Source organism: Cebidichthys violaceus, unplaced genomic scaffold, assembly GCF_023349555.1.
Source record: "Cebidichthys violaceus isolate CVI_PGR_0920_01 unplaced genomic scaffold, fCebVio1.0.p SCAF_2, whole genome shotgun sequence".
NCBI classification, from domain to species: Eukaryota; Metazoa; Chordata; class Actinopteri; order Perciformes; family Stichaeidae; genus Cebidichthys; species Cebidichthys violaceus.
The window spans coordinates 16,710,110-16,726,702 of record NW_027176372.1 but is presented as its reverse complement, the minus strand read 5'-3'; the positions used below and the strand labels follow the sequence as shown (position 1 = coordinate 16,726,702).

General features: G+C 43.3%; 1 protein-coding gene across 2 annotated transcripts in view; it reads left to right on the top strand.

Annotated features, from left to right (window-relative positions):
• Positions 1-2,710: 2,710 nt before the first annotated feature.
• The window catches only part of LOC137875503 (A-type potassium channel modulatory protein KCNIP1-like), a 25,498-nt gene continuing 11,615 nt past the window's right edge, over positions 2,711-16,593 (top strand). The window contains exon 1 of one of the 2 annotated variants that reach the window (XM_068714809.1): positions 2,711-3,426. In XM_068714809.1, coding sequence (XP_068570910.1) covers positions 3,369-3,426 — 58 coding nt within the window. In that variant the 5' untranslated portion in view covers positions 2,711-3,368. Of the gene's footprint in view, positions 3,427-12,550; positions 12,897-16,593 lie in introns of those variants that run through there. The other variant, XM_068714810.1, reaches the window with a different exon arrangement.

Here is a 16,593-nt window from a genome sequence, read left to right as displayed (position 1 = left end):
AGACGATGTCAGGCTTAATGTCTTGGAAGAGTTTGGCCCTCGGCCTAATGTGATGAACCTGTTGCTGCTTAGTGTTATTGCACTGCAAGTGCAGGTCTGCAAAGCTATTTCAGTTTCCTTGTTTAAACCACTTAGACATTAATGCCTCAATTACTTTGTCTCTGTGTGTGTTTATCAGCAGGATATCTCAAAGACTTATGAATTAGATTCCTTGAAAGTGATTACAGAAGATATTGGTAAAGATGTCTGGATATATGTGATAAAATATACTAAACTAAGGTTCCTAAGGTTACCCGCTTTCTTTATGTAACGCTAAATTTCACTGATCGGTACATTCCTGATCATTTCCAAACTATTTTTTATGTTTTTCCAGGAAAGAAGCTGTGGTATTAATTATAGGTAAACTAGAGAGTGATAGGACACACGTAATTCCAGTTGCTAACCTAACATAAGTATGTCTAAATAATACAGACAAGCATACAATTCAGCATATACGAAGAGTATAATTTCCAACAATAAACGAATGAAGAATAAATATTTTTGTGGGATTAAACAAAGTAATCCTTTTAAGGAAATCAATAAGAAAGCCAACACAAATAAGCAGTCTCTGAACTTTCTCTCTGTTTTCACTCTAATAAGTACCAAATTAAATTACAAAGAAAGACAATTGTCAGCATTGTGTGTGGCCTGTCTTTAGGTTTAAGGAACAAAACCCTGCTGAGGCTGTACTGTAGGAATTATGACTCTTGTCCATCAGGAGCAAAGGAGGAAGCTGCATTAGAGATGGGGGTGGTTGGATGGATTGTAGAGACCATGTCTGCCTGACAGTGTCTGACTATTAATGTGAATATTGATCTTTCTCCCCTCCTCTGACTCCTGGTCGCTGACTTTGACCTCTTTCCAATTGATGTTGTGACCTCTTTTGGTCTGATGTTCACAGACAGCTGATGTTGTCTGTTTCCAATGCTCTTTCCCTCCCAGGGTTACCCAGGGTCCATTTTACCCATGTAGCGTCTAAAACAGTTACTGCAAGTGACGCCACCACCCAAGTCTTCTTATCTTTAAGTTGTAAGCAGAGATCCCACTTATTACAACCGACCAAAGTTCTGTTGTTTTTTTGCTCAGTTTTTTCCTTTAGATAACTTTGCAGAGACAACTTTTGGGGTTTTTCAGTTTATTCAGTGGCTTTCCAATGTGTTTGATCAACCAAAGGCTTTCCCTCCACTGATAGATGTGTATGTAACCCCTCCACTGAAGTTAAACATCATCACTACAGCAAATCACGTAGTCTTATCTCGTCTGTTCAGCCGAGCTCTCAGAATTTAATCAGCGTTTCAGTGTGTCGCCGCTGTAGTGTGTATTTAAGGAAACCTGTTTTCTGTCAGTTGATACATTGCCACCTTTACTCGTGGGTGTTTGTATGTGTGCATCCGTGCTTGTGTGTGAAATGTGTTTGTTATTGTTTGATTTTGATTGGAAGCTGCTGCCAGATCTGCCTCTGTCTGCATAGAATAGGAGAAGGAGGAGGAGGTGTGTGTGTGTGTGTGTGTGTGTGTGTGTGTGTGTGTGTGTGTGTGTGTGTGTGTGTGTGTGTGTGTGTGTGTGTGCGTGCGTGTTGGGGTGAGCTCTTGCATACCCAAGAAATGTCTCTCACCATTACCCTGCTGTGGTCCTTTTCCTCTCTTTCTGCCTCTCTCTGCCTCTCTTCTCTTCTTAATTCTCTTTCTGTCATCCACTCCACACCTCCTCCTTCTCTCTCTTGATTTGTCTCTGTATTGATCCGCAGCGTGCAGCCAGTGGCTTTTAATGAATGCCATGGCCTAATGGCTTTATCATTGGCCTTGATGGCTTCAGCTCAGCCACAGCCATGGCCCGGCTGTAAATTGTTTTCTTAATTCAAGCCACGTGAGGAATTTCAATCGGGGCTGCAGTCGATGGCGTCGGTGCAGCCCGCGAGGCGTAACATATAGAGGGCAGCAAGAGGTTAATAGTGATTGAAAGAGGGGTACATGTGTGAGGTGGACTTGCGTCATTCCCCTGGTTGTGTTGTCCTGTATTGGCCTGATTGTGTATCTGTGTGATGGATTTATCAGCAGGCTCAACAGCAAAAACATGTCCGTTACACCGCGTTAATGTCGGCGCTGACATATGCGAGGAGGTGTTTCTGCAAATGTAGTGGTGTCAGATGTACGGGGCTTTGTCCGTGAACCACACGCTAGCATAATAATTACACACACACACACACACACACACACACACACACACACACTTGCAGACACACACCACCTGTCAGACTCATGCATGTAGAGATAAAGCAGTAAATACATACTCTACACAGTCAGACCATTTGCCTGCTGAATAGCAAAGCGGGCTGGATCAGTCTAGTCCTCCCTTAGCTCCCCTCACCTCTTGCACTCTTCATCCCTTTCTCTCTCTCTCTTTTTCACCCCCTTCCCTCCCACCCTCACTCTCTCACTTTGCCTCTGTCTCCTCTTTCTCTTCTCCTCCCTTTTTCTGCTCTTCGTCCTCGTAAAATTGTCACTTCCTTTTCCTCCTCTCCTCTCAATATCCCTTGAGGTTTGTCCTCCCCTCCTCTCCTCTCAATATCCCTTGAGGTTTGTCCTCCCCTCCTCTCCTCTCACACAACCCTTCTCTACCATTCGCTCTCTCTGTCTCTGTCTTTTCCTGTGAAACAGTGTGCAATCCCTCCTCTCACACCAGACAGGCAGGGAGACTGAGACAAATAGTAGAGGGGAAAGAGGGAGCAGAGAGAAGCAAAGACAGAGAGAGGCAGATACGTAAAGAGGCACAGAGGAAATGATGGAATGAGCGGAGGACACTAAGAGAGAGAGAGAGAGAGAGAGAGAGAGAGAGGGAGAGAGAGAGAGAGAGAGAGAGAGAGAGAGGACAAAGACGAAGACGAAGACAGGGAAGAGGGAAGAGGGAGGGTCTGCATGGTAGAGAGAGGCAGAAGGGAAATAGGCAGTTTCGGTGACAGCGTAGAGGGAGCTCCAGTTTGCATGTGCGCCAGCTATTTCATTCACACTCTCTCGCTCTCTCACACACACACACACACACACACACATACACATCCTCTCTCTCTCTTTCTCCCCCACTCACTCACTCATTCACTCACACAGACACACGCACACACCCTTGAGCAGAAGCAGCAGCATCGTGGGTGTGAAGCAGCATGAGATGTGATATCTGTTCTTCTACACATACCGCTGGCTGAGGGACTAACTTAATTACAGCACACCAACCCACTATACGCACACTCACTAGCACACCTTGATTATAGGTGGGCAGACACACACACACACACACACACGCAAGCACACTCCACCTGTCTGCGGCCAGGAGTCAACATGGGTCTCGTGGTGGGAACCTTTTCCATGCAAACTAAGCAGGTGAACTACCGCAAAGGTAAGAATGAATTTCTTTCTAAATGACCAAATTTCTCTCTCAGACACACACAATATCCGTGTCTGTGTGTGTGTGTGTGTGTGTGTGTGTGTGTGTGTGTGTGTGTTCACATGCATGTGACTGCCTTATGAGAAGATCACCTGTCATGCTGCGTGTTTATGCCTTAATTACGGAGTCGTGTATGTCATGAATATTGCACAAGAAGTGCATTATGGGAATGAGCTGAATGTATACAGAGTGGGGATGTAAAGTTGGCAAAAATGTTTTATTCATAATTGGTTTATGATGCAATCTCTAGGCCATCTGCCCTGTGGATTTAGAAATATGTGTGTGTGTGTGTGTGTGTGTGTGTGTGTGTGTGTGTGTCCTCTTTTAAGTGCAGCCGTGTCATTGGGCATGTCTATAAAAGGTGATGGTATTTACCCCTGTCTGCTCTCCAAACCAACCTGCTTCCTGTCTGCCCTGCGACTGTTTGAAAGGAAGAACTGGCACTGACATGTGTGTGTGTGTGTGTGTGTGTGTTTTATAGACATAAATAAGAATGTGCAGCTTTGTTCATGACAACAGTTATGTGCAAAATTCCCTCCTGAAACATACGAGGGTGTAATGGGGTCAAACATGTTGTGTATGTTGTGTGGAGGCTGTGGCAGAGGTGCGTGTGGGCAGTAAATCAGTGCGGAGTAATCCGTCAGCCTTTGGCCATGGTCTGTCTTGTGTCTGTTGACCTCAAACCTGATGGTTATCATCAGCAGACACAGAGCTGCACCCTAGGGACTGAGGAGACCAAAAACAGTCAGATCATGTTTCGCCACACTGTCACATGTAGGAAACTATCAAAACATGATATCATGTAAAACAGGCCATGTAAATGTGCTGTGAATCTCTCAGCTGTCTGTATTTTCTGTGATATACCTGTCAAATACTACAGACCATGTGGAGTATTTGAAATAGCTGTAAAAACACTTTAGAGACCCTATGAATGGTTATAAAATACAGGCATATATAGCATCCTGCGTGGGTTGTTTATTTTAATTCCCGACCTGCGTCTCATTTCACTGCATGGCAACAGCTCTCAGCAGCTACTTCAGATCTGTGCTGAGCAGATGAGGCACTTTTTCAAGATGGAGCCTAAAATATGAAACCTATAGAAAGATTACTGAGGCAACAGGGAAAACACACGTGGCAGCCGTGTTGTCAAACTAACTATAGTTGGTGATGGCAGCAATGCTTACAAAGCAACTGAGATGTATTTTTAGCCCATTTTACAGTCTCCTCTAGTTAGGGTAACCTCTAAATAGACAAATACACTTTGAAGTTTGCACTGTTAGGGTGTCAGTAGGAGGCTGATAGATGCGTAAAAGTGGGAGTGAAAAATTGAGAAAAGTTGAGGAGAGGTTGCTCCTCCGGGGGCTGCAGTGTGAGTGCAGTGAATGTGTGTGCGTGTTTCACCATCTGCTGCTGTGGTATAAAAAGTGTCCTAATGAAAGCAGGGCAGGATTCATTTTGCATGGAAGGTTGGCCCATCCTCAAAAGTCCAGTGTCTTTAGAAACACCCAACATGAGGTAACGGCCAGCTGAGTCAACTTGCTGAGAATACAGAACTTTTCATTGTAAACAAAACATTTTCTAAAATACAGTCCCTCTTTGGGCAGAGGAGTGTCAAGATTCAAAAGTCTACAAAAAAGTGTGCTGCCGATCATATCTTTCATATTTTTAAACCAGCACACAGACTACAGATGACACCCGAGATTGTCACACTTGAATGAATAAGATGATGAGATAATTGCTCTCTCCGGCGTTGACTGTTCTCTCAACCTCTGTATTCACTGTCTGTCCTTTTTAATAAGTAAAATTACAAACATTATATACACCTTCTTTATTTTAATATTTGTGTTTCAGTTTGCATCGATTTGGATTTGGATTTGATTTATAGAAATGTGTCTCAAACTGTACAAAAATGAAGCAAACTCTTTTACTGTGTTACGTTTACATCTCTGTGGTAATTACATTGTTTGAATTGGATCCTATCATGGGCACAGTGGACAGTACCTGCTCTTCCTCTCTTCTTCTTTCTCCTCTCCATCTCCATCACCTTCTTTAAACAAACGTACAAACAAAAAGAGTGTAACTAACCTCCACAACCAGCAATTATTTCACGACTTTTGTTATATACCCCCTCGTAAAAACGTACAGCGGTCCGAACCTCGGTGACCTCAGTGATGCATAAGTCTGTGCCTCTGGTAGAGCAGGTTTGATGGTTTGATCCCCAGTGCTTCCTGTCTAGCTCAAAACATCCTTAAGCACTTAACTCCAATTGCTCTTCATATCTAGGCTTGTGCCATGCATGGTGATGATAGGCACTCTGCACAGTGCTTTGGTTTAAAAGCATTAAACAAAGGCCGTCCATTTACAGTCCTATTCCGAGCTTTTTACAGTGATGAAATGCGTGAAAGTAATTCATAAACGTTGCTGTACAAATTGACCGCTGTACGAGCTTACTAAATGAAGCCACACTGATGCTGTACATAAAGTTGTAGCTTCCCCACTAGAGAAGCTAGGCAGAGATATTAGCTAATGTCCTGCCCATAGGTTGGCGATAAGCAGATTATCTATATGTATTTGTCGTCATCCGGGGCAACAAAAAAAAAAGAAATACATCTACTGTCACTGTGCACAAACTACTCTGCTCCTGTGAAATATTTCCCAGTGGGTATGTAATAAACTACAAAACCTGCACCTTGCCGACACATTCATCTCCCTGTCTGTTCGCTCCATTTGTTTTTGCCTCTGCTTTCATTTCTCCGTACTCTCTCGCTCTGTCAAGTGGATTTTCACCTTCTTTCTGTTTGTCTTACCCGCTCTCACCTCATTTCACCTTCTCATTTTGTCTTTTCTTCAAGTTTTTCTCTTCTATTTCCCGAGCTGCTCTCTTCTTGATCTATGGCTATTCGTCTGCCTTTGCTGTTTATATCAAGATTTCTGTCTCTCTGCGTCTGTCTCTTTCGCGCTCTCGAACCCTCACATCTCTTTGTGTTTTTTTGCCCAGAAGATAGCCTTGGCCTACTCGAAGATCACTCCAACTGCTTTCATGTTGAGTTTTAGTTTGGGGCCGGTAGAATATATGTAAATATATGTGGGTCTGCTGGAGAACAAGTGTGTTTGATTCAATGTATCTGTCTGCTGCAGGGCTTAAGAGCTGACTGGAGAGGAGCCCTGTTTCCTTGATAGGCTTTACAGTTTCCACCCCTCTATCTCATCCCTACACATCAAATGAAGTGCACCAAAAGGGCCAATTAGGACAGCAAAAGAGCTTTATTAGGCACATGGCAACATAAAAACAGGTTTATGGCTAATCCCATGCCCGAAGCATGTGTATGTTAGTGTGTGATTTAGTATGGGCCTAATGATGGAATTGTGATATTACAACTTCATATCTCATATTTTTTTACACTCAGTCTCACAGTCTAGATTTTCACGGGAAGCATAATTTCCATTTAAAAAAATCTGCCTGTCATTTAAGATCCTCTGTTAGCGTTTGATCTTTCAGTGTTGAAAATGAAACCCACATTGGAGCATTTCATTAAATAAAAAATCTATATATTGCATAAATAAAGATACTTTATTTGCATAATATTTGCAGGCAAATACGTTGCTCACTTCTTCAAAGATAAACAATATTTTCGATGCAATATATCCCCGTAGACAGCTCAGCCCTGTGTTTGCCTTCAGGCCTTTGTAATACTGAAGCCAATGAGAGAAATGCAGATGATGAATATAGATAGCTACTTAGCTCTGACTATATGGTCAGGTCTGCATGAACAGCTATGACAGCAGTGACGCACATCATTTGAGCTAAATTAATGTGACAGCTGGAAAGAGACTCAATGTTGTCAAAGTAGCATTTAACTGTACGAAGAACTGAAATCTCAGTGAGTTTGAATTGAGTCAAAACTGTCCTCTTTTCAGCAGTTAGTGAACATTAAGAGTAAACAAGCTGTCCAATGAGCATGTAGTATAGCTCTAGTAATCCACTGAGTAAAACAAAAGCACATCAAATGCACTCCAAAAGCTGTTGCTTCCTATTGGAAAGACGTGATATGTCGTTTTAATTTTATTTAGCTTACGTTCTCATACCAATCTGTACAGTATCTGTGTAATCTAAACATTGAGGGAGGAAGTTATGCAAACACAACAAATTAGTCATTTATATCTGCATGTTCATTACACTAATTAGGCCCTACAGGAAAGGTTCCGTGCCTGAAAAAAAACAACTATTTTTTAACTTTTAAATGGGGCAACAGAGGAACAGAAAATAACTAATCCAATAGCGTCACACAGAACAGTATTTTTTTTTTGTTTTTAATTTTTATTCTGAACGAACAAGCTACTAGCTTATGAGGGGTCTATGTGTTACCAAGTAAATCTACACTTTAGAGCTTGGTTTGTGACCTTTGAGAAATAGGAATCTGTTGCAGACAATGTGAAGGAAGGACAGAAGAAGAAGAGCAGCTTCAATTATCTGCTAGATAAAAAAAGAAATATCTTAAGTGAATGTGTAAGAGAAAATGAGCAATGGGGGTCGTTTATCATCTCTGACATTCAAACAGTATGTTGTGTTTCTGTTTGTTTCACTGCGCCACTGTTTGGGTTACAGAACAATGTGACAGTGGAAATAACTCACTGATAAATAAGTACGTCATCTGACTTTATGGATGTGTGTGTGTTTGTGGTTTTGCTGTAAATAATGCATGACGCATCCTTGTGCCCGTATAATCAGGCCAGTGAGTCAGGGTTCACAGTTATGTCATTCGCTTGATAGGTATCATATTCATCTCTGCAAAAACAAAGCCACAAAGCAACAAAGAAATACAAAATATTACAATTTAGCATTGTTTACAATCGTTACACCGTAGGGCTGCAGCTGTATGATCACTTACAGCTCTGGGTGTGAAACTGCCCCAAAACTGTAACTCCCCTCTTAGCCTCTTCAGTGACTGACTGTCACTTTGAGCTCCTTTTGTTATTTCTGTTTCAATCCAAAACAACTCTTTCAATAACCTATTGAATCAGGAATCAGTATTTACTGCATCTCCTTCATTCTCACAGTATGTGTGTGTGTGTGTGTGTACTAAGGCAACACTTTCAACGTTAAACAAGCTAAGAGAATAGCAGCGGTGCATAAACTCGTCGATGAGGAAGACGACTCTATTCCCTCTGCCGTCTTTCTCTCTCTGACTCTCTTTAGTTTCTGTCATCGATTCCCTCTTTAATCACTCTCTATCACCCATCTAAACTTCCCCTCCTGCTTTCTCTCACTTTGCATTGTTTTCCCCTCTCTACATGTCCATCACTATTTCTCACTCTCCATTTATTTATGTCCTTACTTAGCCCCCCCCCCCCCTTTTTCCCCTCTTTTTGCTATCTCCCTGATGACAGATCAATAGCAGAGGCTCCTTTAATTATTCCCTTTTTCGTAATGTGATGGGAGCCGGCAAGAGGCTCAGCGTACATCCTCTAATAAAGATACAGACGGGTGTCTGTGTGAGAATTCATTTGGACAGCTGTAGATATTAGTATTGATTTTCCTAATGGACATGTTCTTCTCGGTCCAAAGCCTCGCTGGCCCTCATGAGTAATTGCCAAAGCCTGGTGTGCCGACAAGACAGTGTCATCCAGCTACATTACACATTCATAATCTATAACTGCAGAATGGCACGGTTAGGACACGGTCTATGTTGAAGGCCTGCATGTGAGGTCTGAATGTGCTGCTTTGAAGGAGTGAGCTGATTTTCTGAAGCTTCCTCTCGATGGTTTAATCTTAATAAAAATCTTTAGAGTTTAATTTTCTCTCATGCTTGCTCCCCTGTTTTTTTTTTTAAACCTCATTCTCTTTGTTCTTCTATCCCCTTCTCTGGAAATGTAATATTTGCATGTCCCACTCACGCTCTTCTCTGCCTTTTCTTTCTTGTGATGCCACTCGCCCACTCTCCTGGCTCTTGTTACCCACTTCTTTCTCTATCTTCCGCTCTCTGCATCGCACTCTAATCTCCAGCTGGAAGCTTTCCTGGTGTGTTTCCTCCTTATCCTTCTTCATCTTTCACTGCCAAATATGTTCCCATCTCTCCCATTGCTGCCTTTTTTCCTTCCTCCTGATGCGCTGCTGTCCTACCTCTTCCAACCCTTGCTGTTTGCTCCTCTCCTCTGTCTCTTATCTTTCCTCTTTCCTCAAAAGTGTGACAGGGGTCTTGCTAAACAGTCTGTAGCTATTCCCGCACATGCCTGCAGGGAAACACCAGGCAATTCGGCAGCAATGTTGCACACACACACACACACACACACACACACACATACACACACACACACACCAACCTCTGGCTCTTTCTCTCTGCTCTACAGACAGACTTTGAAATGATTTTTAGAAAGTGAAACATTTCTGTCAGTGTGTGGAAACGGCCTGTCAGAGACCGAAGGGAGATGGAGATGAGAGATTGGAACAAGCCGGGAACAGTGTTTGAAACGACAGAACACGAGGCTGATACGTTTCGGAGAGATTTATTGGGAGAGATGTGCGGATAAAGGTGTATTGGTTTAGGCCGTATGCTTGGAGACAAATTTATAGAGAAGATAGTGGAGAGAGATGGATAGATAGGGTTTAAGGCTAAAGATGAAGTAGGTTGCAGTGAAGATCGGGAGAAATAACTGCTTGTAAATTCCTATATGCACACTGTCTTTTATAGCAGAGCAAGCAGTGTGTGTGTGTGTCAGCAATCAGCCATTATTTCTGCCCATGGTTTGTGAATGTGCAGAATGTATGTGCATATGTATGCTTCTCCGTGAATAGCAGCACGTGTGTGTGTGTAAGCAGGGTGAAAGCGTTACTTCCCACTGCTGTCCATCCTGTCTCGCTCGCTGTTGTACAAAAAATATCCCACACATCCGAGCATTCAAGAGCCGATTTTCACAGAAGCAGATTGCAGATTTTTTTTTTTTTTGTCACCAAACAAAATCTTTCCAGCTTAATCGTCCCATATGGCTTCCAAACAATCACGCCTCGTTCATTATTCACCATCAGCAGACAAAAAGTGGCCCATATTCGAAGCAGTTGCCACACTTGCAGATGCATTATTATGGACGGCTGGCTTGATGTAACAGGACAGCGTGTCTATTCTCCAAATCGATGACTGAAAACTGACTAATGCATCATTTGCAGAAGCAATTGCAAATCTATTAGACATTATGTTTTGCTCATTTAGTGGCAAAAAAAGAGATTTGAAATGTTTTCACCCTTGAAGCAAACTGTGACTTTGATCATAGTTGACAGTGACATGTTTACATGGTGGGTCCTCAGGCTTGCTGCTTTTATATTGGAAAGCCATCATGAGTGGATGAGATCCAAGCATCCAGCTAGTTCCTGTTGAGTGTCGATATTATTATCTGAACGCACAGAATTTCTCCATTACATTCATTGCACAGCTATAGTTGTTATAGCCCATTACAGATTCAAACTTAGACCAAACCACACATGAAGGAGATAACATGTGTTCTAACTCAACCAGCTTCTATCCCAGTAATGCATTAAGAATTCTAACCCTATAATATAATTATGTCAGTGGCAATTCATCCTGGACAATATTTTGCATTAATGGGGGTGTTGCACTTGACTTCATTATATTGAGAGGTGTTTATCATTCTTTCTGTCCTCCCTGTTTACACGGGGGGGGGGGGGGGGGGGCAGAATATTATAAACAACTCTGATTATAATGCAGTCACACACAAAACAACACTAACTGAATGATTGTATGATTTTCGGCATCATAAAAGTAGACGTTTGTATTGGATTGCATTAGATTGTATCGGTGTAGCTGATACAATGTATATTGCAATATAACACTGAGGGACCGTTCCACATTTTACTTTTCATTAGATTCTGCTGTTTATACTTTTGTACATTTGGCTTGAGCACAGAATGCAGGACAGTGTGCTTTTACTTAAAAGTAAAACAATCTGAGTCATTCTTCCTTGGTAAATGTTTTGTATGTGCAGTGTTTGACAGGTGTACGAGCACACTACACATTGTTTGTCATCTGTAACTGTTTTAGAGTTTGTGTCGTTGTACTTTCATCAATTCAGACCGTATACCTTGTTTGTATCGATCAGGCTTTAATTATAATGTGATTTCATCTGGTGTGTGCGTGTAGCTCTGACAGGCAAGAGCGTGCACTCCTGCAGTATTATCTGACACTCGTCATGATCCCTCTATTTCTACCCTATTAAATATCTCATTCTTCTCATCCCATGCCTTTTCCTGCCTTTAATCTCTCTCGCTCTCTCTCTCTCTCTCTCTCTCTCTCTCTCTCTCTCTCTCTCTCTCTCTCTCTCTCTCTCTCTCTCTCTTCTTACATTCTTGACTTTAAGCCTTTTCCCTCCGTTCTGCTCTCTTGCTGCCTGCTGTCTCTCTTCCTCCCTTCCTTCCTTCCTTCCTTCCTGCCCTGGGAGCCAATCTGCTACAACTCACACACTCTCTCTCCATCCCTTCATCCATCCCCTGTTAAAGTCTATGTGGGGGTATTATGGATGGATGACCAGGAATGATGGATGGAGTGAATGGAGGTGTTGATGGATTGAAGTGGCCTTTTTTATGAACAAGCCCTGATGTTGAGGGAGAAGAGAAGTGACGCACGGGGCTCTTCATCATTTTTGTCACATGCGCATGTTTTCTCTTCACTCCATAATTCATATTTACCTCTCAAATCAATACTTCAGGCTGTATCTATTTGCATATGTGTCCTCCATCAGAGGGCAACAGATGCTGTTATGTGTGAAATGTAACATGGCATGTTTGTTGTTGTTTTTTACCAGAGTGAATCACGGTGCGTTATCATTTACAAATCAATGGGTACACTCATATTCATTTATAATTTAGTGAATCAACATCCTGGCGATTTCATACTGAATCACTGATGCTCTGCTTGGCTCCTGGCTTGCGGATGTATGTGGGAGTGAGATAGAGATAGAGAGAGAGAGAGAGAGAGAGAGAGAGAGAGAGAGAGAGAGAGAGAGAGAGAGAGAGATGGAGGGAGGGAGGCTACAACCCCTAATAAAAAAAACAACGGAATCGGAGGGAGGGAGTTATAGAGTGGGAGAGTGAGGGGAGAAAAAGGGGAGAGAGAGGAGCGCCAATGAGAGGAGGAGCGCCGTGAGATAGGGTGAGAAAGCGTGAAAGGAGAGATGATAGAGAGAGGGGTTTCTGCCGAGAGCAGCCATTGAGAGAGGAAGAGAGGGAGGGAGAAGAGGATGAGAAGAGGAAAGGGGGCGAGGGAGTGTGCGTGTGCGTTCTAGCCGTCCAAACACGTGACAAAAGAGATACAGACTTCAGCATACAGGCGCGCTTGTTTCCACGACGACAGCAAACATGGGGGCTGTGGTGGGTACGCTGACCATGCAGACCAAGACGAGGAGGCTGTCCAGGGGTGAGGGAATACATACACACACATGCATGTGCATATAAATATAAATATAATGCATGCACACATATGGGCAGGGAAACTTTTGACAATGTGTTTTACTGTATCATCCACACACACACACACACACACACACACACACACACACACACACACACACACACACTCACAAATATACAGCGCACGTACACAAGCTGCCCAACACAGATTAATAGCAACTGATATTTCAGTTACGATACAGTGAAAAAAAGAGGGCATATGGTTTGTATGTGTGTGTATGTGTGTGTGTGTGTGTGTGTAAAAGAGAGACCAACAGGTGTTCTCGGAGGAAAAAGAGCATCTTTTTAATCCTACAACAAAGTTTTAATGCGACAGTGTGTGTGTGTGTGTGACAGTGTGTGAGTGTGTGTGTGTGTGTGTGAGTGTGTGAGTGTGTGTGTGTGTGTGTGAGTGTGTGCGCGCAGAGCAAACCGAGGGAGGAGAGTGAGAGACAGCTTCTTTGGCCGTGTTTGAGTCAGCGTGTGTGTGGTTGACTGATGTGTATGTTGCTCCGTCTATCTGGCTGTGTGCGCATCGACGCTGGTAAACACACACATGTCGAAGGTATTTGTCACTCTGCTCACACACTGCTTTTCCATCTTGCTGTTACCTTGGAAGCACGGTAGCCATGGCAACAATAGATGTCAAATTTGGGGTGGGGGGAGGGGGCTGGGGGGGGGGGATTGGGATATTCCTAAGTAAGTCAAGGCCATGTGAAAGAGGCCAAGACAGTGAGAGATGTTAATTGTGTGGATGTTTTTTTTAAGACCTGTTGCCTGTGTGAAATGTCTTACTCCGTCCTTACTCATTCTACTAAAAGCCTGTAAACCTCATTTACATACATCTAAGGAAATCAAACTGCACACTGAGCAGAAGTCCAATGCCAGAGTGAAAATATGCCTTATTAATTGTGTGCAGTCATTTAAACATATTTGTTGCAGCCGGCTATTATTGGTTTTTCAGTGCAAATTAGACCATGCAGGACGTTTTCCAAGTGTGTGCATATGGCTCGTTTCATCTTTTGAATCAGCTTTTTTTTTTTGTGCTCCACAAGCACAAAACAAACACCTTTCCCCATGGGTGATAAAACGCCAAGGCGTAAATGTGTTGCTATTTTGAATAATGAGGTGATTGTAGATGCACTCCCATTGTGCAAACGTGTGAAATCTGACTCGTCCTGCAAATGAAAGCCGAGCCTATTTACCTCCACGAATGCCCTGCAAAAACATAAAGGAGTGGGATGTGGAGCCGCGGCTATTTGGAGGTTGTTTGTAATTCTGGTGTTGTGGTGCTCGAGCATCGCTGCCGCTCGTGCTCTAACATGTTGTCTGTGTGCAGGATTAGTGCAGCCGGGCTTGTATGTGTGCAGCTGCCCATTCTGTGGTGTTGCAGATAACTTATTATCCAGGATTGTGACACTGACAGTGACACACAAAGGGAGACGGTGCACAGCTGTAATGTTGTGAGATTAGATTCCTACAATGATTGATCCTCTGAGCACGAGCTCATCACTGTGCGCTGGAGAAGAAGAAGAAAAAAAATGTGTTTGCGCCGCGCTGAATGTTTTCATGCCTGCTTGTCTGTTTTCATCAAGGCTGCTTGTTGCTCTCTCGACTTGCTTTATTTTCTGTCAAGTGGTCTTTTTTTTCCCCCGACAGCCTCTCTTTGTCTCTACTTTTCTCCCACCTGTTGTTTCGTCTGGCAGGCTAGCTGCTGTTTTCCTTCACATCTGTCGTGGTGACCTCCGACAACTCATCTCTCCTGCAATCTTCTCACCTGGCATTTTTCTCTCCTCCCTGGTGTATTTTTCATTTCTTTTTCAGCCCCCGTATCTCTGAATTCGTCACTTAGGCTGCTGCCTGCAGCAATGTTGTCTCAATCATCTCCCTGTCTCCCTTCCTTTTCTGTCTGTCACTCCTCTGCTTCCCTCTCTTATCTTGCGTTCTTTGTGTTCTCTGCTTTCTCCTTCCCCGCCTCTCAACCTTGTCTTCGTTTTTTTTCCCACTGTTTCTCATGTTTTTCTCTTCCATTTTATCCTGCTGCTTTCTCCTCTCCTTGTTGATTCCCCTTTTCTCCCTCCCACTCCCTCTCCACGCGTGTTTCTCTTTATCTTCACTTCTAATTTCCCCCGCCACACTCTCACATGGCACCGCCACAATCTGCTTCTCCTGGCAACCTCATCCACATACCTCTCTTCCCTCTTCTCTCTCTTTTATGCCTCTATTCTTTCTCTCATTTGTGCCCTTTCTCCATCACCCACGCTCCCATTAGCTGGTGTGAGTGCTTATTAAGTCATTTCGTCATTCTCCTCTCTTGGCATCCAAGTGTGTGTGTGTGTGTGTGTGTGTGTGTGCGTGTGTGTCTTTGAGTGTGTTTGTGTACTTCTGCAGATTAGACATGTATTTACTCAAAAATCAATATTGGCATGCTGGTACCTACGTGTGTATGAGCTGTATTTGACTCACTCTTCCCAAACATAATCAGCAGTGGCACACTAACATGTGAGGAAGTGAAATGTTGATTTCTGTGTGTGTCTCCGCCTTGCGTACACACAAACACACAAACACTGCAAACACCCTCCAGCACTTCAGTCCTCATTCACAGGCTGAGGGTTAGTAAGCAAACAGATATGTGTGAGCATGCAAGCATGAGAGTGTACAGTCTTTTATGTGTACTTGTGCTTGATATTTCATCTATGACCCTTGAAATAATGTGTTCATGTTTGTTTTGTTTGAGGGTGTGCGACTGCATGCATGTGGCTATCTGCGTGTCAAAGTGTGTTTGTGTGTGTGTGTGTGTGTGTGTCATCAAGCAGAGCGTCTCATTGGACTTTCAGTGAACCACCCAAAGGCCCCTCCCTGTGTCCACTGGCTTGGATGTTTAATGTGGAAGACAATGCATCCCAGAATGAGAGCTTGAATTGTTGTGCAGCTTTTGCATGGCGCAAATAGGACTGTTCCAGCTGAAATCCATTTTCAAGATAGTTGCTCCACTCCACCAGGGAACCCATGGCCAGTAGAGCTGCTACCTTCTTGGAGAGCGATCCCCGCCTTTAATGAGGCCGGTGAGAGCGAGTCCTCTCCATCGCCGCCAGGACGGCAGATTAGGCTAATTCAGATTATGCAAATGACACACTCTCTGGCAAGGATTACAGGCCACTATACTAGAGGAAAGCGAGAGCATGGCAGAGTGAGGGAGATAAGAAAAGGAGGAGAAAGGAGGATTCAGTGGGCATCAGAAAAAAGTTAGAGATGGAGGAGAAATGAGAAGCTAACATTAACAGCCAGCGGTAGTTAGAGGAAAGTTAGGTGTTAAATGTTGTTTCTGGGCAGTGTGTGTGTGTATTCATGTGTGAGGTGTGTTGTGTGACAGGGTGCTGGCTGGGGAGAGCGACTGGCAGTCTTTTCTTTGCTGATAGTTCAGGTCGTTGCCTAACTCTGTAAACAATGGTTGAGGGTCTTGGTCACTGTCAGACTCCGTGTCTGATACTAGCTTGTGTAATATTGGACGTATAACTATCAAGGTGGCTGTTTAGGTTGGTTTTATCTCAGTGTTCCTAAGTTTACAGATTTAGTTTTAGAACACAGATCCTGCAGGTTTCTATACAGGTTTCTATACTTAGAGAAAATAGTAAGTATGCCCTACAATTAGACCTTGGGGAAGT